Source organism: Tenrec ecaudatus, chromosome 12, assembly GCF_050624435.1.
Source record: "Tenrec ecaudatus isolate mTenEca1 chromosome 12, mTenEca1.hap1, whole genome shotgun sequence".
NCBI lineage: Eukaryota > Metazoa > Chordata > Mammalia > Afrosoricida > Tenrecidae > Tenrec > Tenrec ecaudatus.
The window spans coordinates 137,598,361-137,624,268 of record NC_134541.1 but is presented as its reverse complement, the minus strand read 5'-3'; the positions used below and the strand labels follow the sequence as shown (position 1 = coordinate 137,624,268).

Genomic DNA, 25,908 nt, shown 5'->3' with positions numbered 1-25,908 from the left:
CTGCCAGAAGAGCCCCACCTCTGTCAGGGAGAAAGTGCGGCCCGATGTCCCTAAGAAGCAAGGATTCGGAGACTTCATCTCAGTCTCTGATTGCTTTGACAGGGACCGGTTCCTGGAGAAGGAGCCCAGGCTCACGAAGCGGATACATCGGTAAGTGTTCTGAGAATGTAGCTCACGGCTCCTTTTCCTTTTTCAAAAAAGTCACTGGACTGACACAGTGGCTGCAATAATGGGCATGCCAACTGTGAGACGGGTGCTGCATCAGGCAGTGTTTCCTCCTACTGTCCATGGGGTCGCTGTCCACCGCCGCCGCCTCCACCACAGTGGAACGGACCGAGTAACAGAGAGAAGAAGGCAGAGCAGGCCTCCGGCTCTCACATCGCATCAGTGCTCACTCTGAAAGTCTGGGAGAAACACACTCGCCAAACCAGGGGCTCCAGTCTGTGCCAGGTCTCCCCATTCCCAAAGCTACAAGGCCACTCTCCTGCCCAGTGCCGTTCACAGCCAGGCACTGCCCAAGGTGGAGGATGTGGAGAGGCTCAGCAGACAAGGTCCTTAGTGCGTGGACTCTACCTACTGCTACCCACCTTGGCGATTTTCCCACCAGTGAAATTTGCAAAGCGTTTCAGAGACAGCGTGAGGACATTAGATGATCTGTGTATGGTGAACCGCTTCGATGCAGGGACCATCTTCTTACACCTGCAAGGGAGCAGACACCGAGTGAGCAGACCCGTGCCACCACCTCCTGGGGTGGCAGTTTCTCCCTTCCCAGGAGCATTCCAAATTCATTCCCAGAACAATCAGGGGCCCTGGAACAATGCAGGTTGAACAACATGGGCCCCTCACACACGGCTCTTTCGGCTCGAGTGCTACCAGTGTGCCCTTCAAATGCCGTGCGATGCGAACCTCCAGCGTGTGAACTGCAACAGCAACTGGAGGCATGGACCACCCCGGCAGGCACCATGTGTGTCACAGCGCCTCTGTGGTGGGCCCTGGCAATGCTTGCGTGCCGGCTAGGGCTCGGCTGCTGCTTTGATGACAACTGCCACCCCTTCATTCAGCAATAAGCACAGGACAGAGCGAGGGCGGGCAACCAGGGTAACCCAGGATCTCCTCACTTCAAAGCAGCTGGGAAGGAAGAGCTTCTCCAGCTGGTTCCCCGTCTGTGAAAACCAAGCCCTGACTTGATAAAGGACCTGAGACCCCTGTGGAGTGAAAACTGTACACCACCCCTCCCCTGGAAACCGTTGCTGGCAAGCCTCCCTTAGCTGAGTTCAGTATCTTCACTAAGTCTCTTCATAAGAAATCTACTACCTACTCAAAGCCTAAGAGACGGGCGTTCTTCAGAGCAGCTTTCTTACAGGAAGAGAGCGGGTCGGGGATGAGAAAACTGCCTCCCCGTTCTGGGAGAGCCTCTGTGCTCCCTGTGCCAGAAGACAGGGCAAGGCCTGTGCTCCGGGTGCTTTCTGGAGGAGCTGGCCTCACCCTCTGCACACAGCAGCACAGAAGCCACCCACCTCTCCAAGGACGCAGGCCTGCATGTCCAGGTGGGTGAGAACAGGCACCCTGTGCCTTGCCTTTCTCAGGTGGGCCTAGAAGCTGAAGGAATCTAGAGGGGTGATCCTGACACGCCTGCCTCGGTGCCCCCCCCCCACACACACACAGCGGGTGGCAGGCAGCCGGCGCGCACATACTTGCTGCACTTGTAGGAGTTCTCTCCGTCCAGCTGCTCTGGTTTCACAAACTGCTCCAGCGCCTTGTTGACACTCTGAGCAGCCTGCCAAGAGGGAGGGCGCGCGTCAGCCACAGCCGAGACAGATAATGCATTCTTTACGTGAAAAACACCAGGCTCCTTCACTCGGACGTTCACGCACGGCCCGTCACATCACTGCCGCACTCACCCTGCAGTGAGTGCACTCACACTTGGGAAAGCCCAGAAAGGCAGCCATAAAGCAAGTTAGGGAGCAGCAGGGCCTCAGGGAAGTGAACCCACACGAGAGCCCCACAGGCAGACTTAGCCCCCAAGCACATGACAGTGCAAGTGGCAACCCAGCAGAAGGGCTGTAATCGCATATGAGACATTATTAGACATAGGTGTACATACAAACACACATATACACAGGACTATTAACACAGTATTTTTATTATACACGAGGGACTTGAAAAAATGTGGAAGAATTTCATCATCCTTTAATTTCTTCATTTTGCTAGGAACTTTGGAACTTTTTTAATTCCCCTTGTGGGTAACGCATGAGATATATATATATATATATATATATATATATATATATATATAGAGAGAGAGAGAGAGAGAGAGAGAGAGAGAGAGAGAGATAAAGAAGACATGCTGCTATGCATGGCACATACACATCATCTGGGAAGAATATGCAGCAAACCAGGAGAGGGGAGGGAGGGGATAAAAAAGAGGACCTGATGCAGAGGGCTTAAGTGGAGAGCAAATGCTTTGAGAGTGATTAGGGCAAAGAATGTGCGGATGTGCTTTATACAATTGATGTATGTACATGTATGGACTGTGATAAGAGTTGTATGAGCCCCTAATAAATTGTTTTTTTTTAAAAAAAGAATATGCAGCAAACCATCAATGAGCGTTCATTCTGAGGGAAGAAATTTCACATGTGACTGTAATGTCTTTTTTATCAGAAGCATGTAGGAAATTTGTAATTGAAAAAGCAAAAGCTTCAAATCACAACAAGGGTTTAGAAACTGAGAGAAACAAAACCATGTCGGAGGGAGAAAGAGCATCTAAATGGGCCCCACCCCACCTCAAGGAGAGCTCTTGGCCAAAGTGCAAGGACCGGCACCAACAGCTGTGCCCCTCAGATTTGTGAAGACGCAGGTGTGGGCGGTGGAAAGTGAACTTTTCCTCCCTTCAGAGTGCTTACCAGAACGTTGGCACAATTAATCACCCTGCAGTGATGGTGACACACACTAAAGGGCCAGTTTAGCAAGGGCAGGCCGAACTATGAATGAATGAGCAACAGTTATGAAAATGACTTAACTTTCATTAACCTACAATGGTCACATTTACCTTGATCTCCAATGTTATATCGAGATATGGATCAAAAGTATCCGAAACGCCTTTGCAGTTTAAACATTTGACTGAAAAACAAAATGCAAAGTGCAATCATTACGGTGGTACCAACTAGTGAAAGGGTAACACACGCTGACAGCAAAACCGAAAACAAAACCAGGGGCAACTTCTCCCCCAGTCAGACTGCACTCAAAAGTCCCAGGGCCTTTGATACTGCACACAGTGTGGGGCGAGTGTTATGAGTTTGGCTGGAATATAAACAGGTAGGCCTCTAGCCGAAACACAACAAGACCAAACCCAATGCCCACCGCTGAAAGCCAGGTGGGCTACGACTCACAGCGGGTTCCCAAGGCTGTCATCTGCTAAGAAAGAAGCTGCCACATCTTTTTACCAAGGAGACGCTGGTAGTTTCAAACCACCAACTTTTCAGTGATCAGCCCAGCCCTTTAACCACTATGCCACCAGGACCGCTGGCATAACTCTAAGGAGGACAAATATGGCAATACTGGAATTTAAAATCACACAGCCAATGATCCTATGACCCCCAGGCTAAGAATGCATCCCACATAAAGAGTTGCACTATTTACACTGTTCATAGACCCGGCCGGACAGAGGGGATAGGACAGACACCATGATGTAATTCAACAAGCCCACTAGAAACCTGCCCTGTCCATCAACAGGGACTTCAGGAGCCCCTGGAGTATGACTGCATCTGTGAAAAGACAGGACGCGTCTGCATGTGCTGAATGTACGAACTGAGGGAGAAGCAGGCCCGACGAGTCAGCCCCAGCTGTGCGCGCCCAGGCGGTACGCCAGAAGCTGTACTACATGCTGGCACAGCGGCTGCCCCAGGAAGAGGGGCCGGGGTCTGGGCCGAGGAATAGGACGTTTCATTATTCGCTTACCTCGAGACCTCAGGTAGCCTCCGAATATCTGACAGACGAGGGTGGTTGCCTGGGTGTGTCTGTCTAATCTGAAAACAGTCAAAGAGCAACATGAGAGAAGAGTTCGACAACAGGCTTAGACACTACAAACAGAGCAAGCGGAAAAGGGATGGGGCGTGACACAGAGAGAAGCCCTCTGCCTGACAGAACAGGGTGAGACTGAAGACCAGGCGGGCTCTGGGCCCTCAAGCGACAAGAGGAAGGGGTTCAACTGCCACAGAAAGGGAGAGAAATCTAGAGCAAAATTCATAATCATGAAATAGACCAGACTTCCTGGTCTCAGAGCGACGGGTGGAAACCACAAGACTCAGTCACTCTGCAAACCTGGACGTGAACCCAACCCCAGATCACCACAGACAGGCCCAGAAACCCAACACGGACTCCCACAGGGAGCACATGTCTCAGGACCACCAACTAAAGGGCAGTGTCTGCTCCAAAACAAATCCTAGGAGGCAGGCAGGGGCAGGAAAGAAGGAGGCATGGATGGGGGCACCCAAGGAGGAAGCAGAGAATTACAGAGAACTGCAACGATGGTTATGAAAAGAAACGTGTACAGAATGCTGATGGCGTAAGCCAGGTGTCCGGCCAGGGAAGAGCCCAGAGGCAGGCCTGTGCAGGCAGCCCCAGGGCACCGCCACCACACTGCTCTGCTACCCGCTGACACTGGCGGTGTGGCAGGAGAGGAGCTTCGCCCGACAGGCCGGCTAACACCAGGTGGTGTAGGATTTGCCCCCATCTTCTTCTGGTGTAGAAGCTACAGGAGCAGAGCACACACCCTGACTACCAAGACTGAGATCAGTAGCGCCACTGACAGGAGACGGGGCTTAAGTGACACCCAGAAATCAAACCCAGAAATCAAACCAGGGCCAAGCCACCACTTGCTTCCTGACGTCTGGACTTGATTGAACTTGACAGACACCGTCACCAGACCTTTGGGAATTGCTAACTTTTCAGACAATCTTGGCAAACTGGGGAAAAGGCAGCACAGGGGCAAACACAGTTTTCTACGCAGAAGCAAAGGTGAACTGTAAGCAGCCAGAGATGTAGCCGAGGGAAGACAGGGCCGGGGCGTGGGTAGACTTACTTATTGCTGCCATTCAAGCATGCTTTTTGCATAGCATCAACAGTGTACTGAAGGAATTCATGGGCATCTTCCTGGTTTCCAAAACGGAAGTGCCTAGCTATCCCTGCAAACAGTAAGACAGAGATTGATCAGTGTATACTATGCCCAGGCAGTAACCGTCCGCCACACTCGACCACCGCCCCCAAGATCGATCTTCTGACAATGCAGCATTTAGAAAAAAGAGCTGGATAATGATCTCCGAGGAGCTGGCACTTAATGCAAGTCACCGGAGAGCAGGAGGGACCACTCCCTGCGCACCAGCTGGAGTTTCTGGAGGCCGGTGCAGGGCGCTGCAGGCCCTCCCTCCCTAACGAAGGTGTGCTCACTCGGACTCAGCTTTAACCATGTAGGCTGCACAGTGACGGCATCGTCACGTCGTACAGTCTCAACAATGACAACCAAACTGCTTTTCAACATGTGAGGGGACTGGTGTGCACAGTCAAGTGTGCTGCTGGATCTTCATGGGCCCAGACTCCAGGCAAACATAAACGTCCAGCCCTTGTGATGGCTGCCCTGATGACCTGCAGAACCAGCTGCCCCCCCACCAGTGACACAATGACAATTCAGACCGACTTCCAACCCATGACGAAGAGAAAACACTAGAAAAACAAAGGTACAAACAAGAGCAAGTGGAACCCCTCTGCCAGAGTCTGTGTACATGTGGGTATAAATACATATTCACTTAAATCAGTGGTTCTCAAGCTTCCTCATGCCGCGACCCTTTCGTACAGTCCCTCATGTTGTGGTGACCCCCACCCCAACCACAAAATTACTTTCGTTGCTACTTCATAACTGTAATTTAGCTACTGTTATGAATCAGGCAACCCCTGTGAAAGGGTCATTTGATCCCCAAAGGGGTCGCGACCCACAGGTTGAGAGCCACTGACTTAAATCATATGAAATTGCCAATATTCTATTAGTTTTGACCGACCAAAATGGCGATTTCATGATTCTACTGTGTACGTGTCTCAGGAGAATGTGCACACACATAACACAGCATTGCCCTTTCCTTAAAGACTGTTTTAAAAAATGAATGCTAAAAAAAAAAAGAATGCCTGTTTTTACACATACACGACTTAAAAAACACAATACATATGCATGTGTGCCTGTGTGTTTATGTACACACACACACACACCTAGTCTGGTTAAAATTCTGCTAGGACCCAGCAATGTTTCAAAGATGTCCACACTTCCTGTTCTGGATGAGCAAGAATGCTTCTCTAGTTTTCAGCAGCTTTTTAGGCAACAAGAATAAAGAAAAAAAAAGAATAAAGATGCTTCACTGCATAACTGCATCCCTATAATTACCCAGCTAGATACCAGATTCGGAGCTGTAGATTTTTGTTTTTTGCATGTTTTTTTGTCCAACTCAATTCATTAAAATATTACAGTCCATTGCAAAAAACACACAAAGGGTAAAACATAAACAAAATCTAGGTAACCTAGCAGGATTATTATAATAAAAAAAGTGTTAAATTAAAAATTAAATATAAAAGGTGACATTTACCCACAAATTTGCTAAGTTATGGATATAATAATATAATTAACTTAATTTTGATAATTCCTGCCACTATGTACAGCATAATATTCATGCATCAAATATAAACTAATTAAAAACTATTTACAGAATCTGAGGGCAAATAAGTATCCGAGTTAGCAGTACTCAATGTAGAAACCCACACATCTGGGGGAAAAAGTTGCTGTAAAACTAATCAATGAAACAAACAAACAAACAAACAAAACTAATCAATGATTCTATTAACAAATTCTGAGTCTCCAAGAGACATTTAAAAACTGATCTTCCAGTTACTATTTTGCCATAATGTCATCTTTCGTTTTTAAGTTTTAAAGTGTGTGTTTATGTGGTTAAATGGCTTACTAGACGGGGCACTAAGTAAAAAAAAAAATGCACTGATTTTTCCCCCACGTATGAATAAATGTGGTTGGTTGTTTAATGCAACACAGGGGCTTGCTCACTTTTTACCAGCTGGGGCATTAAGACCAATCATGTAAAGACTGAAGAACAGAACCACCTCACAAGGTACTTACGCCGCATCTCGTTGATGACGAACATCGGTTTGATAACATCCCCAGGATTGCTGAGTGCCTGCGTGATGTGCGCTTGCATTGTGCACATCATACAGAATCCTTCTGCATGACCTGAAAGAGAACAGGTAATCCTGCACATGAGCACAATCATGACACCGTGCACACGTTGTCACGAGGTGTGAGGCCACACACCTCAAACGAGAGAGCAACAGTGACTGTTGTGTTTGCTTCCTATTAATTCACTCCCTTGGCTCTCCCATGAGACGAGGTTACACATACACATGGCTCTTTTCTGAGAGCGGAAGCCGAGGCTCGGAGAGCTAGAACTGTGCCCAACACCACAGTCATTAAGTGACAGGCAAAAAAATTGGACTTACATCGTAATAAGCTTTCTGATTTCGAAGTCTATGATCAGACCTGCCTCTGTACTGGAAAAGCCAGCCCTTTTTCTTACATTTCTACCTGGCCAAGCAATAAAAAACTGTCTTTCTTCCACACAGGGGTTAGAAAACTCAGTCAGTACAGATTTAGGCTTTCCTGACCACCTTCAGAGGTCGTGAGTGCTTCAATTTTGTTAAACAATTTCTACTTGAGCCCCTGGTATCCGCTCCTCATTTAAAAGGTAAAACCCATTATTAGCTCATGGAAGTGGCCTCTAGTGGACAGAGGCCAGCAGTGCTGCTATACACCCTGTGCAGTACAGGGCAGTCCCAACAAAAATGCATCTGGTCCCAAACAAAACTGAGACCAAGAACTGCTGTCTTAAGTCCAGGGGGCTGCCCAGAACCTGCCTAGTAAAGTTTTAAAGAAAAAATCTTGCAAAAAAGATCAAACGCTTTTCAGTCAACTACATCTCAGAATAAAGTTCAAAAATACTTTTAAAAATACAAGAAAAGAAAAAAAAAGTCCAGCACCCAACAGCATAAAGTTCATGATGTCTAATTCCCGGTAGAGAATATAAGGCATGCAAAGAAGCAGGAAAGTATGATTGATCACAAGAAGACTGTCAATAGAAATGGCATGAATATTGGGGGAGAGGGGAGCAGGGAGGGAGGAGAAAAAATGAGGAGCGGATACCAGGGGCTCAAGTAGAAAGCAAATGTTTTGAGAATTAGGGAAACAAATGTATAGGAGTGCTTGACACAATGGATGTATGTGTGGATTGTGGTAAGAGTTGTATGAGCCTCAAGTAAAACGATTTAATAAGAAAGAAAGAAAGAAAGAAAGAAAGAGGCATGGATAATGCACTATGGACAATAAAAAAACCACTAGAGAAGACACACCCGTATGCCAAAGAACGTAAGGAAAAACAAGGGCTGCTTCTGCAGGGCCATGGAAACAGACCCAAATGTACTTCTGCAAACAAAAAGCCAATCTCTGAGACAAAAAATATACTGGGAAGAGGAGTGAGGTGGGTGAATAGAATTAATTCAATAAATTAATTAATACATTAACACAATACATTAATATTATATTATGAATATAATATAATTCACAATACATTAAGATACAGCAAAAGAAGAGATTAGTGTATTTGAAAATAGTAGAAATGATACAAGATATTTATCCTGAAACACAAAGTGGGGAGGGGGACAGAATATAAGCTGATTATGAAGCAATGGGCCCACTTCAAGTTCTCCCTGATAGACATGTCACCGGACTATTTCCATGGAGGAGGGGCACGAAGGGATACTGGTCCACCAGCAGCAGTGGACCAGGTCTACATTTGGAAGTTACATCAATCCATACACGTGTTAACCTACACAGAACTCGGAGGGGGGAAAAGGTAATCACAGATTTTAATAACTTCAACAAACCACAGGTAGGATTGAAGAATAGCATACACAAAGGGCCACTCAGTTAACTGTGTAGAAACAGTGATAAAAAAAGACAATGTAAAGGCACTTCAGGGAACAAAAGAGAACATCCCTCCCCGTGAGGAGCCCCAGTAGCACAGTAGGTGCGAGTGAGGGAGAAAGATGAGGCGCTCTGCTCCCACCCAGATCCACAGCCTCAGAGACAGGGTAGACTGTCATAATCAACTCCGAGGCAGTGACAAAAGCAAAACTGACAACAGACTGCTCTTAAAAATAACACCCATCAGAAGGTCCCAGGAGGACTATCTTCCAGGTACTGAAGGAAACCTCTTTTCTTTAAATAGGAAGTCCATGAGAACACACACTCTATCTTTTAAAAGACTTACACCATGGGAGGATGAGAAGGGGTACTTTTTATTATTTCTCTTGTTCAACGAAAACCTTGGGCATTACAAATCAAACCAACACAGGGAGGCAGCGAGAGGTAGAGGGGAAACATAGGCCAGCGAAGGATCGTACTTGCCCAAGCAAAGACATGGAGCTGAGTGTCCCGGGCTCTCTTTGGCCCTCATAGATCCAGACCTAGAGGTAAAGAAGTCAGCGAGCTGGAATGCCATCAGGTACAACAAAAAAGTCCCCAGTGAAAGCTTGCTTTCTGAAAGGGCCAAGATCAGAAAACAAAGGACCAGGAATGAAGGGATGAGAAAACCGAGACAGAAAACCTTCAGAAAACAACCACTCTGATGCCAGACCCCCTAGGAAAGCTGTAGCCCTGCTCATGTCACTGAAGTGAGGAGCCTGGATTTCCACTCACCAGACTGTAATGAAATGCCCCAACCAAGCCACTGGGGTGATATACAAGGAGGTGATTCATTGCTGAGTCGTTCATCCCACTGGGCAGTAACCACTCTACCACCACACCAATCCCATGATGTCAGTGAAGGCCACAGGAGGAGCATCATTCCTCCTACTCCCCACAGTTGCAGCATCAGAACCAGGACTTTTACTGGTACCCACAGCAGTGTCCCTTGGAGACACCACCTGGGGAGCAGGGCCTTCTCACCATAGTAGCAGTAAGGAAACACCCCCATGCCCACATCAGGCATCCACCGAGTGGATCTCGTTGTCCACCTGCGCCCAGCAGGGATAAGGTAGCACATCATTTCTGCCACAGGGGCACCAGGGAAAGCCAGATACAGCGGGCTCCTGTAAGAGCCGATGTCGCATTGTACAAAACGTCCAGGTTTTAAATAAAAAATCACCTGTCATGCCAAACATCAGGAAGATTTTGAACTACATGAAAAATACAATGAACACATGCTAACACAGGGATGGTAGTGATGTTACACTTATCTGACAAGAGGTATAAAGCAGCAATGATTAAAAAAAAAAAAAGCTTCAACAAGCCATTATAAACACACTCAAAAAGAGTGAAAATAAGTAGCCTCAAAAAAGTCTAAGCAAAGAAATAGAAGATAAAAGAACAAAACGAATATTTAGAATTAAAAAACAACCAGCATCCAACAAAACCAACTGCTATCCAGTCGATTCTGACCCCTAGTGACCCTATAGGCCAGCACAGAATGCCCCATAGGGTTTCTAAGAGTGTAAATCTTTATGAGAGGTGACAACCCCATCTTTCTCTTATTGAGCAGCTGTTGGGTAAAAGGGCATAAGGAAAAGTAAGGGTTCTTCATTTGAAACCATTGAAGAATGAAGCCAGTAGATTGCAGTGTTTCATATATACAATATATAATTAACTATATATAATTAAACACTCGAAACTGGTAAAGAACAAAGCCAGTAGGCTACAGTGTTATGTATATCTCATATAGCAATGCACACTAAAAAAAACTGCACAGAAAAGATATATGCAAAAACACTATAGTAATCTAAACAGCATTCTAAATAATATTTAAGTCAGCTAGAAGATGAGGATAACAGAGAAATTTTTTTTATAAAAGAAGAACCGAACAAAAGGCAAAATTTTAAAATGGCAAGACAGAACAAGGGGATGCAACCCAGGCAGGCCACAGTCACTGCCGTCACCATGACCCACGGAAAGCAATGCCAGCTTGCCGCCAGCAGAGTATGAAACAGCAACTCAGTTAAGGGGAAGCGCCAAGAGGAGGGCATTCTGCTACTACCTGTCAGGAGAAAGACTCGGAGATCGTGCAGCAGAAGCAGAAAAAGGCAAAGGTGGAGGAAGACCAACCCGCGTAGCTCTGTGATTTTATGTCCAACCCTCTTGAGTTCCACCTGTGCCAAGAGTCAGTGCCACCCCACGGTTCTGCATGCCTGGCCTCCTGTAGTGCTCGCAGGGCCCAGCACCCATGGTGGTCTCTGAGTTTGCAGTGGGTCCCTTTTGTGCTTCCTTCTTCCCTCTGGTAGCCCCTTGGCTCTGGGGCCACACGTAGGAAGTGAGGAGATTACCCCTTCCCAGTGTTTTTTATTCCTGTGTGGCTCACCCCAAAGGATTAAATGTAGCTTTGTTAAAAAAAAAAAAGTGCATTAAAAAAAGGCACTAACATATTAATAATCACCTTAGATGCAAATGTGCTACAAATCACCGATTAATAGGCACATATATGTAAAGTGAAATAAAAACATAATTCAAGCATGTTATCTATAGAAATCACATTAAATACAGACAGGCTGAAAACAAAAGGATGGAGCAAACTAATTATGCAAACAATCAAAACCAAGGAGATGCGGCTATATTAGAACAGCAAGCACAGCAGTTCACTTCAGAGTAAAGACAGGCTCCGCGGAGTGATAGGAGGCCAGGGCCACAATGAGCAGAACAATTCTCAATGAGTTTACGCCAGAGAGCAAAGTCGCAAATAAAGTCAATTAAAAGTTCCAAAAGTACTTGATCAAATATGGCTAAAACTGAAGAGAAATAGACAAATCCACAATTATAATTGAGCCTTCAGCCGTCTTCTCTCAACAATAGAACAATTAGGAAATCAGCAAAGATATAAAAATCAACACCATTGAGTCAACTCTGATTCCAACTCATAGAAAGGATATCCAATTCAACAAATCCCAGCAATCAAGAGATTCCCATCAGTGCTGCCAGTGCGCTCCAGCCAGCACCACCGTCCAGCGCCGCGTTTCAAATGACCACAGCGCACACTCCAAGACAAGCCAGCTGCGGGGCCAAAAACCCCGAGAACGGTCGGAATAAAACCCTAACAGTGAGCTCTCTGCCCACATGAGAACTAAGCAACATATTTCCAAATACAAGGATCAGGAAGGAAGTTTCAAGGAAGCTAAAAAAACAGTACCCTGGATAAGAATACAATGTATCAAAAATCTGGAAACATAGTTGACATAGTGCTGAAAGGGAAATGTATAGCACTGACTGCAGGCATTAAGGAAGAGAAAGTCTCAAATGCACCATCTAATATCCACCGTTAGAAGCTAGAAAAGAACAAAATAACGCCACAGCAAGCCAAGAAAGGAAAGAGTAAAGAAAATAAATAAATATAATTGAAAACAAAAATAGAGAAAAATTAAAAAGAAAGCCAGATGTCTGGAAAGATCGATACAATTGACAAAGCTTTAGCCAGACCTAGCACAGAAAAAGAAGAAAACACAAATCACCAGCATGCAGACGGAAACACAGTCCAGCATCAAAGTCCCTGCAGGAATCAGAAGATTGATAAGGGAATAGGTCAGGAATAGCTCCACACATAGGAATCTGGCGAGTTAGGCCGATTTCTTCTAAGATGGTTATACTCACTAAGGAAACTAAGTCTGTAACTTAAAACCTCCTTGAAACAAGAAGGAAATCTCCAGATTTAAATCGTCTGACTGGAGAAACCTACTAAATGTTTAAAAAGTCATCACCAACTCCATACAATCTCTTTCAGAAAATAAAAAAAGTTCTCATTTTCTGAAACTAATGTTACCCTGATACCAAACCAGAAAAAACCGTAGACAATATATAGACTAGTATCTCTCATAAGTACAGATGCCAAAACCCTTAACAAACTATAAGCAAATAGAACTCAGCAACATATAAAAAGGAAGATTTAGTCCAAAGATACAAAGCTAACTCAATATTGGAAAATAAACCCCCCAAAACCCTACTATATTAAAAGGCAAAAATGGAAAAAAGGGGTGATTTTATCAGTTTAACACAGAAAAACCATTTGACAAAACTCAATACTCATTTGTATGAGAAGCTCTCAGAGAAGTAACAACAGTGGCTGTAGACTGAAGAAAACCATTTAAGTTCCCACCCCACCCCCCCTCTCCCCCCAAAATTAAGAGGCCAGCTTTCTTAACCTGATGAAGACCATCTACAGCACAGCACAACCAACCGCGAAACACAGGGCTGTGCCCCCAAGCTCAAAGCAGGTGAGGCGAGCAGCTCTCCCCAGCCTTACTGAGCACGCTGCTAGGCTGGGGACAGGACCCTAAGATAGGGCACACAAATCAAGAAACAAGAGACAGAGTGTCGTTATGTGCGTATGGCATGGTTGTCTTAGACAGAAAATTCTAAGGACCCTACCTACACACTTACCCGCACATGAAAGTCTTAAAATAAGTGAGTTCAGAAAAATAATGGAATTCAAGATTAACATGCAAAACTCAAATGTAACTCTAAATAATAGCACTGAACACTTGGATACAAAAAATCTAAAACATAACACCATGTACAATCACTCAAAAAGATAAATCCTTAGATATTAATCTAACAAGGTTAGACAGGTTCAAGACTTACATGCTGAAAACTCAACAACACTCATGAAAGAAATCAAAGACCTAAGTAAACGGAGACCCAAGAACTAAAAGTGTCGCTATGGCAGCAGCTCTCCGTTCTCCCCAGACTGAGTCACGGAAAAACTTACCAAAAGCCTGGCCCAATTTTTTTTTTTTAAGGTATAGACAAGATTACTCTAAAACTGAAAAGGAAAAACAAAGGAGATAATTATTTTGAAAGATGTAAAGTGGGGAAACCGATTACAAGGATCTACATGTGACCTCTTCCCTGGGGACAGACAACAGAGAAGTGGGTGAAGGGACACGTTGGACAGGGCAAGATATGACAAAATAATAATTCATAAATTATCAAGGGTTCATGAAGGAGAGGGGAGTGGGAAGGGAGGGGAAAAATGAGCTGATGCCAGGGGCTTAGGTGGAGAGCAAATGTTTTGAGAATGATGAGGGCAATGAATGTACAAATGTGCTTTACACAATTGATGTACGTATGGATTGTGATAAGAGTTGTATGAGCCCCTAGTAAAACGATTAAAAAAGAAGAAAGAAGTGGAAGAAATCACTCCCCAAACCAGCTAGCAAAACTTACTCTTGAGTTACAGGAATCAAGGCTGTGGTAGGGGTGAAGTGAGATACACACATCAATGTGGGGGGGCGGGGGTTTCAAAACAATGATGGGAAACTTCCCCCTCCCTGGTGGTTTCATAAGACAAGTGGTCAAAGCTGCCAGTGACTGACTAACAAGGTGGCGGTTTGAGCCCACAAGCCACCACATGGGAGAAAGCAGCAGCAGGCTGTTTCTGTAAAGATGTACAGTCTTGGAAACCCTGAGGAGAAATCCTACTCAGACCCACAGGGTCTTTATTCTGAGTAACTGGTCAATTTAACTACAGTGGGTTTGGTTTTGGTGGGTCTAGTCCTTGATGTTTAGGAAATTTATCTTCAAGTATTCGGGAATAAAGGGGGAAGACATCTCTAACTTAATCTTACTAGGATCAGAAAAAAATGATGAGTTTTTGTATGCTTATGTGTGTGTGTGTATATATAAATTAAACTAAATTTGTTGCCAATGAGTTGATTCTAATTGATGACAACATGTGTTTGAAGAGTAGGAATGCTCCCTAGGGTTGTCTTGGCTGTAACCCTTATAGAACGCTTTTGCACAGTCAATAAACACAAGCACAGTAGAACCTCGGACCTCGACGCTAATCCCTTGTAGCAGGAGCGTTGAAATACGTACGATGCAGTCGAGTTCTGAATCAATTTTTCCCATAAAACATAACTGAAAATGGATTAATCCGTTCTCAACCAAGTTTTTACCCTAACCTTGCCTTTTTATACAAAACATTACATAGAAATTCCAAAGCAAATAAGTTCAGAGTTCAATAATGTAATTTAAATAAGAAGCACAACATTAAAAAGTTTTAACTACAGTGTGGCCCGTACCTTGAGACTGATGAGGCTCTGGATCTGAGGACACGGATGTGGAGAGGAGGGATGGAGAGAGAGAGAGTCATTGCTTGGAAGGGGAATTCCCTTCCATAAAATCAACTGGTCGCTGCTTTTCAGGAGTTTTTTCCCTTCTTTGCCTTTTTCACTACGACCTGGCTGGCTTTCTTTTTAAAAACAAAATCTGTCTAATGTGGTCTGCTGTCGGCATTTCCTTAAGTCTTTTCAAATGACCATGAACAATACGGACATGGCTGCATGGTTAACCAGTTCCTTAGCATGATAACTCTTTTGAAAACCCTTTCTTAGGACCCATGTTTTTTTTACCTAAAACAATACAAAAACTAAGAAAATTATAGCAAAACACTTGGAACACAGTCGCAAAAGGTTTAAACGACGCATATTAACAACGCCAACTAATGCTGAGTGACCAAAACATGAACTGCTTTTGTTTACAAAAATCACATGCATCAGATCGGATTCTGATGTTTGGTTCGAGCTCCAAAGCAAATTCTTCTCAACATTTCACATCGAAATCCAATTATGTCAAGTACTGATGGGTTCGACTGTAAACCTCTTTCAGGCTTAGAAGTTTCAAAAAAAGTTAAGTACATGTCTACTACAGGACTAAGCCAATGTACTCCTAGTTATCCAAGAGAAATGAAAACATGTCTTTAGAAAGCCTGTTTATAACTCAAATGTTCCTCCACCAGTGAGTGGGGAGCTGTACTGTGGTACATCCACACAGTGGAAGATCCGCAGCAGAAAAAGAAAAAAGGAATGAATGAATGAAACACACAACCACATGGAATGATGTCAAAGCAACTGAGTGCAGATGCCAGAAAAGAACAGATTTGGTGCCATTCTGGAAGGTGCACACCCATTTCTAGTGACAGGAAGTAATCAGTGGTTGCCTAGGGTAAGGCGAGGAGGGGCAAGGAGATGGGGAAGGAGCCAATTTCAAAGAGGCAGGAGGGAACCTTGTGGGATGATGGATGATCTTACTCATCATGGTGAGAGAGTTTCATGGATGTATGTAAGTGTGTATTTTAAATGTATCAAGCTGTATATTAAATGAGTGCAATTTCTTGCTATATCTCAGCTGTACCTCCATGAAGCTGGGGAAAGAAAGAAAGAGAAACTGCCGATAATATGAAAGTTAGGCACCAAACTCTGGCCCCTGGCAACACCTAACTTTGGTCTTGGTCCTCGTTTGCTATCCATGTGCCAGAGCTGGGTTTGTAGCTACACCTGACTTTCACTAAGCGCAAAGTAAGAGGAAAGCTGTCCTTGAGGAAGGAATTACGGACTTAGAACCAGAGAACATGAGGGCAAACACGATGTTCGCTCAGCAACTTCAAACGCCTGGGTTCAACACGCCTCAGAAATGAGTGTCTAGGTGATTTTCCATTACTTCTCCTCCACTTTGCAGCCCTTTCCGAATTCTTTAAAAACATTACTTTGCTCTTGGAAGAAAACAAAATCAGTTTCCAAAAATCACCTTATATTTATCATTAAGAAATTTTCCGACTGTGATAAGAGTTGTATGAGCCCCTAATAAATTGTTAAAAAAAAAAAAAGAACTTTTCCAAGAAAAAAAAGAACTTTTCCAGAGAAAACCAGGGGGGCTTTTTCCCTGCCCTGAGAATTCCTTAATTCCATTCTCTCTCTCTCTCTCTCTCTCTCTCTCTCACACACCACCACCACCACCACCACCACCACCACCCCCCCCCATAGAGGAACTGGAAGACTTTGTTCCGAAGGGGGCAAAAATATCTATAGCATACAAGGAAGATCAAAACCTCAAAAAATGGCTCTGTCCTCAACTCTGAACTCTTTAGTCAACCACCAAGCTGCCTTCCACCCGGGTAGACACTCTGATTTGTTCCCACTGGTGTGCTGCCTCTCCTGGGACTGGGAGAATTCTCAAGTCCCACCCAGATTCCACGGTGGCTGGCGCTGGAGGCCGCAGTGAGAAAGGCTTCTCCCCACCCCTGCCACGAAGGCAGCTTGATGTCTGGGATCAACGTTGGCAGCGTTGGAATTTCTTAAGCCGGTTCATCCCAAGGGGTTGGCATCAGAAATCAGTATCCCTTGTTTTCAGCACGTGTAGAAACCAGCAGGGGGTTCAGGAATCCCAAGTGATGACCAACTATGTTTCTTTGTAAGAGACATCACAGCTCAATGGGGCACCATGTGCTTTTTCTGCTTCTAGGACACAGCCCCTCAGAGTTCCTCCTTGGCTTCTGAAAGAATACAAGCACCCCCTTCCCAGGGATTATGGGCTTCTCAGCCGGGTTCTTCCCTCTTGTTTCGAGGAGTTAGGTTAGTGGAGCCTGATACGACCTACAGGAACAGTAGCACTTACATGTCTTGGAGTGTTCGTGCGACAGCATATAATTGGCGAGAGGTGGCGTGTAGGTTAGGCACTGCAACGCTGCGTTGGCAAAACAGGTATTGCCCAAGTTCTGGAGGCCAGCTCCAACTCGATGGGTCTGTTGCCACTTTAGACAAATCTTGTCCGACGGGAAGAGAACTCTCTGTGGAGGAGCAATGCCATCACCTAGGACTAGAACACACACACAGCGGACATTTCAGCACAAAGCTGGGCAGGCTTCAGGCACTGTAGCAGCAGCAACGCATCAAATGGGGACCGGACTGAGGCTCTCCGCTGACCACTGGCTTACTGAAACACAAGAGAGCTTAAGGAAGTCGGTGGGAAAAGGCGATGCTCTGAGCACGGCTGCTTCTGAGCCATGGTCTGAAGCTCCTGGGAAGAGAGAGAGGAGGACTGTTGAAAAGAGCATGAGAAAACACCATGTGATCTGCTTTCTTCAATAATGCAATTGCAACAAGACAGAGCAATTTAAGGTGCGTGTTCACTCAACACAAAGTGTGGCGCTGAGTGGATCTTGATGGGAACCGGCAGCCGGGGCCTGAACACTGACTGGGTTGTTTACAGAAAGACACTCGTTAAAAAGCCCTTCTTTTAGACACTGATACTATAAAACACGAAGTCCTGGGAAAAAGCTGTGGGTAGGGGAGTAACTGGCTGGAAGCACAGAAGAACCAGATAGGCCATGAGATGATCAGTGCCAGAGCTGGCTGATGGGAACATGAGAACTCATAGTAATCAGTCTCTCTTTTTTATGTCTAGGAACCCTGGCAATCCAAACCCACCAGCTGCTCCTCCAGAGAACACGGAGGTGCTGCTCCCACAGAGATCTGTCCTCTTAGAAACCCTGCGTTCTTCCTACTCCAGCCCACAGGGCTGCTCTGAGTTGGAATTGACTCAATGGCAGTGGATTTGGTTTGGGGTCTTTCTTTTAGAGTTTTTATGATTCTCCATTGGAAAAAAAAGTAGGTTTTTTTGTTTCTTTATTTAAGCACCATGCACAAAATCATTAGGAAATACCAAAAACAGAACTCACTGCCATGGAGTTGATTCTGACATACAGTGATCCTCAAAGGCTCAAAGCGACACTACAGGACAGTGTAGATCGACCCCTGGGGGTCCCGAGACTGTAATGCTATAGGAATAGACAACCTTGTTTTTCTGCAGTGGAGCGGCTGGTGGGTTAGAACTGCTGACTTGGCAGTTATGCCACCAGGGCTCCGTTCAGGAGTCACTAATCGTGTCACATGTGCTAGGGAAGCTTACATTTGGCCCTGCCATCAGCCATCCTCATCCACGCCTCTCACTGAGCCCTTACCAACCAGTAAGTCTCTATTTTAAGGACGAATATAGTGTCACCCAGGTTACTAATGCGGAAACTGGCTTTGAACTCAGGATACCACTGGGCCATACTTGCTATATGCTATACTTAGACTTTTAAAAGGTTTCATCTGCTTTAAGAATTAGTAACTGTTTCCAAATGATGCATGCCACTGGAACTCAAACACAGCTCCAGGAACAACATATTTAAGAAAGTTCAGGCTCATTCACAGCGAAGCTCTGTTCCCAAAGGCTTGCTGGTTCCTTGGTGCTGAACAGTGAGTCCCTCCGTGGCTGGATACTGATTGAACGGGGGTCCTGGTGAGCATGAAAGGGTGCCCAGGTGAACTTCGGCTGAGTAGGAGTGGTGAGAAATGGATCTGGGCACTGAATCCAGAACAGGGCGATGCAGAGAGATGCGAACATGTCCTACGGGTGAGAGCAAGAAGACTGAGCATCTCTCCGGGAGACTGGAGTCTGCAGAGAAAGGCACCCTGTGGAGACTGCTGATAGCAGAGGAGCCAGATGAGCTGAGGGCTTCAGGCAACATTCAATTCAGTCCTTTCAGGACGTCAGCTCGTCCTTCCACCTCATCCCATCACACATACTGAGAGGCCTCAAAACCAGACAGGGTTGGACTTCTCCACCAAGCCTAAGCCAAATAATATTACTAGTAGGAGCTAATTTGATTACTTGTCATTTCCCACTCCCCAAACCCCTAAGGCCCACCTGAAAGTGTCCAAGTTTTCCTGATCTGAGTGAGTATCTAGAAATTTCAGTGTTTCAACCACTGAGACACAGAGGCTCCCAAGTGTTCATCAGAAAATCCCTTGGCCTTTTCATTCCATTTTTACAAGATCTTTTCGGAGCCCCTCTATTGTTTTAACAAATGTAACAGCATTTACACCTATTCCTCACATATCAACAATCTTATTAGCCAACATTTCAAATTTACAATGTTGGAAAAATTTTCAGAGGGCATCTCTGATGTTCTGGGCCCCACGTGGGCTACAGTGAATAATACATCAGAGACCCTGACGGACAACACTGGCCACATGAGGGGTGGTAGCCAACCAACACAGATGACTTACTGCTCCATTTGTGCCATCTCAGTTTGGTGCACCAGGAGGGCATGGTGCAGGGGTGACAGTGGGCAGAGGGACGCCAGGCAAGAAAGAGTTCAAAGGTGGCAGGGAGGTGGGGAGGGTGAGGGAAGGGAAGGGACAAGAACAGAAGGGAGACAGACTTGGAGGGCTGCAGGGTCGACAGAAGACATGTGGGGTTCCTATCCAGGGCACGCAGTGGGCGGCAGCCTACAGAAGACAGCAGCTGACCACCATCCTGGGCTCGCGAAGATGGGGATATGGTAGGGAAGGCAGGGTAGGGAAGGGATGCCCGCTGCCTAATGTCCCACACACACCACCCTGAGATGCACCGGACATAGGAGGAAGGCAGGCTACAGCCCCTGATTTTCATACATGCTGACTTCATATAGAGGCATGGTCACTGGACCTTGTCTTCTTCCATGTGAGGAATGATTGGGTGCTGCCTTAATAAACCTAATATATTGTCTGCTAACTTTCAAAGAAAAAAAACTATTACAGATGGTGTTACCTGGCCACCCCCCCCCCAAAAAAAAAAAAAAAGTTGGGTAGAGTCATTTGTCCAAACAGGGAACTATACTAAACACTAAATGACTGACATGTTATTAACACATGCTTGCCCATCTCAATTCTTACCGATATAAAATGTATCTTTCAAAAACTTAGGAATAAGAGCCTAACAACAAACATCGTTTCAACAGAGAATCATCTTACCTGTCTGCTACAAACTAATCACAACACAACTGTGGTTACCAGCAGCTGAAGCACAGCAAGGCTCTCAGATGATGCGGCTCTGCTGGCCGCTCCGCTGGCAAGGTCTTTTGTCAAGTTAGCCCCTCTCGTAACAACCAGCCCGGCAATTACACTTACACAGGTGTTTCTCAAAACAGTACCTTGATCCTTTTGTGGCGATGGTTTTGCTTTATCAGGTATGGATGAATTCGAATAAACTACAGCACCAGGTACTGGTCCTAAAGAAAGTGTGTGGTTGGAGACATCGTTTAATGAAGACACAGCAGCCCAGCTGGCGGAGCCTGCATCCATGTCTCCAGGTGAGACAGCCTCAGAGCTGCCGGGCTGGCTCTGATAGGTCGGTGGGTCTGAAGACTCAGAAGCTTTGTCAACTATGGTCATTGTTCAACTCTGCAAAAGAAGAAAAGCAGACAGCAGTTTTAAGAAAAGCAAGTTATAAGGGGAAGGTGGGGGTAATAAGGGGGAACCAATCACAATGATCTACATATAACCCCCTCCCAGGGTGGTGGACAACAGGAAAGTGGGTGAAGGGAGACATCGGTCAGTGTAAGATATGAAAAAATAATAATTTATAAATTATCAAGGGTGAGGGAGGGGGAAATGAGGAGCTGATACCAAGGGCTCAAGTAGATAGAAAATGTTTTGAAAATGATGATAGCAACAAATGTACAAATGTGCTTGACACAATGGGTGGATGTATGGATTGTGTGTGATAAGAGCTGTATGAGCCCCCAATAAGATTATTTTTTTTTTAAGAAAGAAAAGCAAGTTGTTGCTTTTACTATGGGGTCTTGGGAAATTCACTGACCCAGATCTAATTATTTTCACCATCCAAATATAATAACAAAAGTCTTTTCGAGCAATTTGGCTATGGTTTCTTTGGGATATTTAACATCATGCTAAATTGAACATGCAGACAACTTTTATTTTAAAACTTCCAAAGAAGTACTTGATTAGAAGACCCTCTCTAATCCATGGTCCCTGAAAGTCTGATCTGTCAAAATACAATCAATTTCCAGTTCTGTAGATTTACTAACCATGCTTGGTTTTGTTCCGTTCTGTTCTCCAGTGCTTGAACTAGAACATTACTCACACAAGTACATTTGATTAAACTTTCTATCTGAATATGATTCCACAGGAAAACATCTCAAGTACACAAAAAGGAAAATCTAGCTTAACTTTGAAGTCCAAAATGACATTGTGTCATGGGCAGTACATTTTAAAATATCCCATTTCTGGAGAGGCTTGCTTTTTAAGCAAATGCATTTTTTGGGGGGCAGAGACTGTCATACAGGAATGTATAACGTTGTAAACACTGTCCCTGTGATGTTACTAACACCACACTTGAGCGCAAATACATGCTTTTAGAGACAATCATTTTCTCTGTTGGATCCCATTTTTAAATCTTAGGGCGGACCACTCAGTATTTCTTATGTGCTGGGTACTGTGTTCATCACTGTATATTCTTGAACTTGCTTAATTTGCACAACGAATCTATGAAAGATCAGAAAGAACCCACAGGATGGCATTTACACACACACACACACACACACACATTCACGGGGCCTATAAAATGAAGCAACAGTAGCCTAGACTTGTCAGCGGTTGCTCCAACTTTCCCGCCCAGCTTCCCGTAGTTACACCACATAGTTAACAGACTGCTTTTAGGAATGTTCCCGAAGCTGTCCAATGGCAGCTAGTACTGAAAAACAGAACACGCACACCCCAACCCGGCAGCCAAATCCGGATCCGCCCCCCCTGCCTTTTCAGGAGTGCCGCAGCCGCCTAACCCTCCCCTGCCTCGACAACAACTGCAGAGCTGGGTAACCACCCCCCCCCTACATGCCCCATGGGGCTCCCACCCCGTGGAGCCACTTTCACTCTCGTGGCTGCTCTCTCCCACTTCTCCCCAGCATGCATTTCCACCAGGAAGTGAGCAAGTGAGCTCCTTGGCAAATGAGCGCCCCACCCACCCAACATCCCTAAAGACTGGGTTCGAACCCCCTCCCAGATGATCGCTGGTTTCCACAGTAGCCAGCTCTCCAGTACTTTGCCCAGCCCTGACCTGGCCAGCAGGCGGCTCTCAGCCCGGCCACAAATGAATGAGCACCTTTTTGGAGGCGGGCACAACATTTGCTTTCAGCACCAACTTGTGCTGAATGATAATATAAATTAATACACAGAATCTGATTCAATGCTTATAAAAATCCAAAGGAGAAATACTAGCCTTTAAAAAGTTTTTTTTTAATATCTTCATAAAATACCCATGTACTTTCCACCCCAATGAACAACCATTAAGGTGCACTGGCTGTTCACAGGTGTGTGAATGTGTGTGTGTATTTAAAATGATTCGGTATTATTGTCTGTACTTTTAAAATTAAGATTATCATGCAAGAGAGAGTGAACACAACCTTGAAAGACCAATTTTGGGATCCTACATGGAAAGAAAACAGTGGATATTAATTAAGATTGTAAGCAATCAGAAGAAAACTGAGTAAAATTTCAAGTCAATCTCAGCTACCGGAGCCTCATTCGGGGAGAAAGCATGGATCATATTGTCTGGGAGAAGTCTGCACTTTCCCCATTACAATTCAAAGAAAATTGGGGGTGGTGGGGTGAAACGGGAAAATAAAAGGAGAGGAAATGAAGGAAAAGGAAAAGAAAAATGAAAACCAAAACAGTAATTTTTTAAAAACGACGCAAGCCTTATTTACAGTAAAGTTAAAGAGCAGCAGAACACCTTAATTCCCCAGGATTAACATCCCTGTAGGAGAGCTATGAATAAATGACTGCATAAAACCGTTTTACTTGTTCCAATTACTATAGTCGTTGTTGGGGAGGGGCTCTTAAATGTGTATATATAAACAAATAAATGTGTACATATACTTACATAGGAAAGCATCAAGTTCAACTATCTATAAATATATATAGCATTATAGTTTTGGGAAGATCAACCAAAGCCACACATTCTTCATTTTGTGTATTCAGTCAATGCATCCGTAGCCTCAAACCTTCAAGTATCACACTAAACTCCATTTGTCACCGAAACAGCCAAAGAATGTTGCATGGCTCATAGGAATTCTATGATAACCTTTGCTCGGTACAGCTTTAAACACCACTGTCATCAATATCGAGTCTTGTAAGCAACGACTTCAAAGAAAACTTTTAAAAAATCTCAACATCTGATGACTTACAAAAGCATGTTTTAAAAAACATAAGCATAGATCACAGACTACATGTGTGCAGAAATGAGACGAATCCACTCCTTTGCCTGATGCACAACAGTTTATTGAAAAGACTGAAAATGTCCAGCACCTTGTCCTTCACCCTGGCAATAACCTCAATACTGGAATTCTTTTTCCACAAGGAAAAAAGATAAAACCATGTGGCACTTCATATACATGGAGACACTAACATCAAAACAAGCAAAAAGAAACTGTTACTCTGGTTTCCCTGTAAACAATGTAACCCACGTTCTTGCAGTATTCCATCTTCAGAGAAACACACTCACTCTAGAAAGACCCAACCTTGATTTTCATTCCACTTCAGTCCATAAAACAACTAGCCTTGCCCCTTTACAAGCCAAATACTGGAGACTTGGTTCAATGACATAGAAGAGAAAGTGAAACTGACCCCAAGCAAAAACAAATAAGTGAAACTGGCTATTCAAACCCCTAGGTTTTTTGAATGAATAATTCAGCAAAATGAAGAGCTGAGTTATGTTTGAACATGTTCAACTCTTTGGGAGGGTGACGTGACTGGGCAAAACTGCTGTAAGACCCTATGATTCTCTTTCTACCTGGGGGAGAGGCAGAAAGGGGGCGAACTAGTTGTCTCCGCCACTTTCAAGTGGTCACAGGCAGCTTTTCCCCCGGTAACCGAGTTAAAGCACCTAGACATGAAAGAGCTCTTCACCAGCGGGGGAAAGTCACCTCAACTGCCAGCCTTACAGCAAGTTTCAGGTCCTTGACTATGAAACTTCTAGCCCGACCCACCCCACGCCCGGGTCGCCTAGCTGCTCTGGCTCCGGAGAGAAAGAACCTGGCGGCGACACGCACGCCTGGGGCCGCCAGCTCGGGCTCTCCCCTCAGCCTCCCGCGGCGCCCTCCCGGGTGCCCGCTGCCCGGCCCGCGCGTGCACCTGGCCGCTCTGCGCCCAGGTGAGAAAGTTTACCTCTCCGGGGGCTGCAGTGGGGGCGGGGAGGCGAGCCCGCAGCTCTGGGGGTCGCCCGAGGCTCAGGGCTGGCACCACGCGGGGGTCGACGGGCCCGCCGGGGACCCTGGCCAGCCCGGTCACCGGCCGGCACACGCCCACCCGGCCGATCCCCCGATCCCGCCGCCCACCCCGGTCCACGGGGGCAGGGGGCGGGCTCGGGCCGGGTGGGGTGGGAAAGCAGTGTCCATGGCAACCAAGGGGGTCCGGCCTCCCCGCGCAGCCCGGCCGCCGCCCCCTCCCCAGCGGCCCGGCCCGGGCGGGCGGCGGCGCTGCCACCGGCTTAGCGGGGTCCCGGCCGGCCCACGGCTGCGGAGGGGGCTGCGGGCGAGGGGCCGCGCCGGCCCCCGGCGGGCCGCGCCGGCCGGGCGGACTGAGGGGCGGCGGGACCGGCTGCGGCTGAAGCGGGCCGGGCGATCCGCAGGCCCCACGTCGGCCGCCGGCGGCGGGAAAGAAGAGGGAGCTTACCTGACCCGGCTCGGCGCTCGCTCCATCCCCCTCGGCCGCCGCCGCCGCCACCGCCGCCGCACACAGCCCAGCCGCCCGGCGGGGGACAATGACGTGCCTCCATCCGGGCACCGCCGCCGCCGCCTCCGGGTCAGCGCCGCGCCCGGCACGCCCCGCCGGGCCGCCAGGGGGCGCTCCGGGGCCGCGCCCGCCCGCGCCGCCGCCCAGGGGCCGTCGCACAAGCGGTGCGGCGCGCAGCTAACGGGCCGGCTGAGCGCGGGAGGGGCGGTCGCCTAAGGGCTGCGGGCGAAGGTTGGCCTCTTGCGTCACGGGCGCGCCGGGCCGCGGGCGGAAGGAGCGCGCTCATTGGCGCAGCGGCAGCGTCGCGGCGCCTGGCCCTAGCGCAGATTCCTGTCCTGCGCCCGGCGCCTCCGGGAAAACCAGGCGGCACGTGGAATCCGGCCCTGCGCCTCTGCCTTCTGAGGGGCCGCCTCCCGCGCCGCTCGGCCCCCA

General features: G+C 46.5%; 1 protein-coding gene across 1 annotated transcript in view; it reads right to left on the bottom strand.

Annotated features, from left to right (window-relative positions):
• Positions 1-25,548, bottom strand: part of USP42 (ubiquitin specific peptidase 42) — a 38,382-nt gene extending 12,834 nt beyond the window's left edge. The window contains exons 1-9 of the mRNA XM_075527528.1: positions 25,417-25,548; positions 20,877-21,126; positions 17,534-17,734; positions 7,169-7,279; positions 5,081-5,183; positions 3,958-4,025; positions 3,050-3,120; positions 1,695-1,777; positions 588-699 (exon numbers count right to left, since the gene is read on the bottom strand). Of these exons, the coding sequence (XP_075383643.1) occupies positions 588-699; positions 1,695-1,777; positions 3,050-3,120; positions 3,958-4,025; positions 5,081-5,183; positions 7,169-7,279; positions 17,534-17,734; positions 20,877-21,117 (990 nt within the window). The 5' untranslated portion in view covers positions 21,118-21,126; positions 25,417-25,548. The remainder of the gene's footprint in view (positions 1-587; positions 700-1,694; positions 1,778-3,049; positions 3,121-3,957; positions 4,026-5,080; positions 5,184-7,168; positions 7,280-17,533; positions 17,735-20,876; positions 21,127-25,416) is intronic.
• Positions 25,549-25,908: the final 360 nt, after the last annotated feature.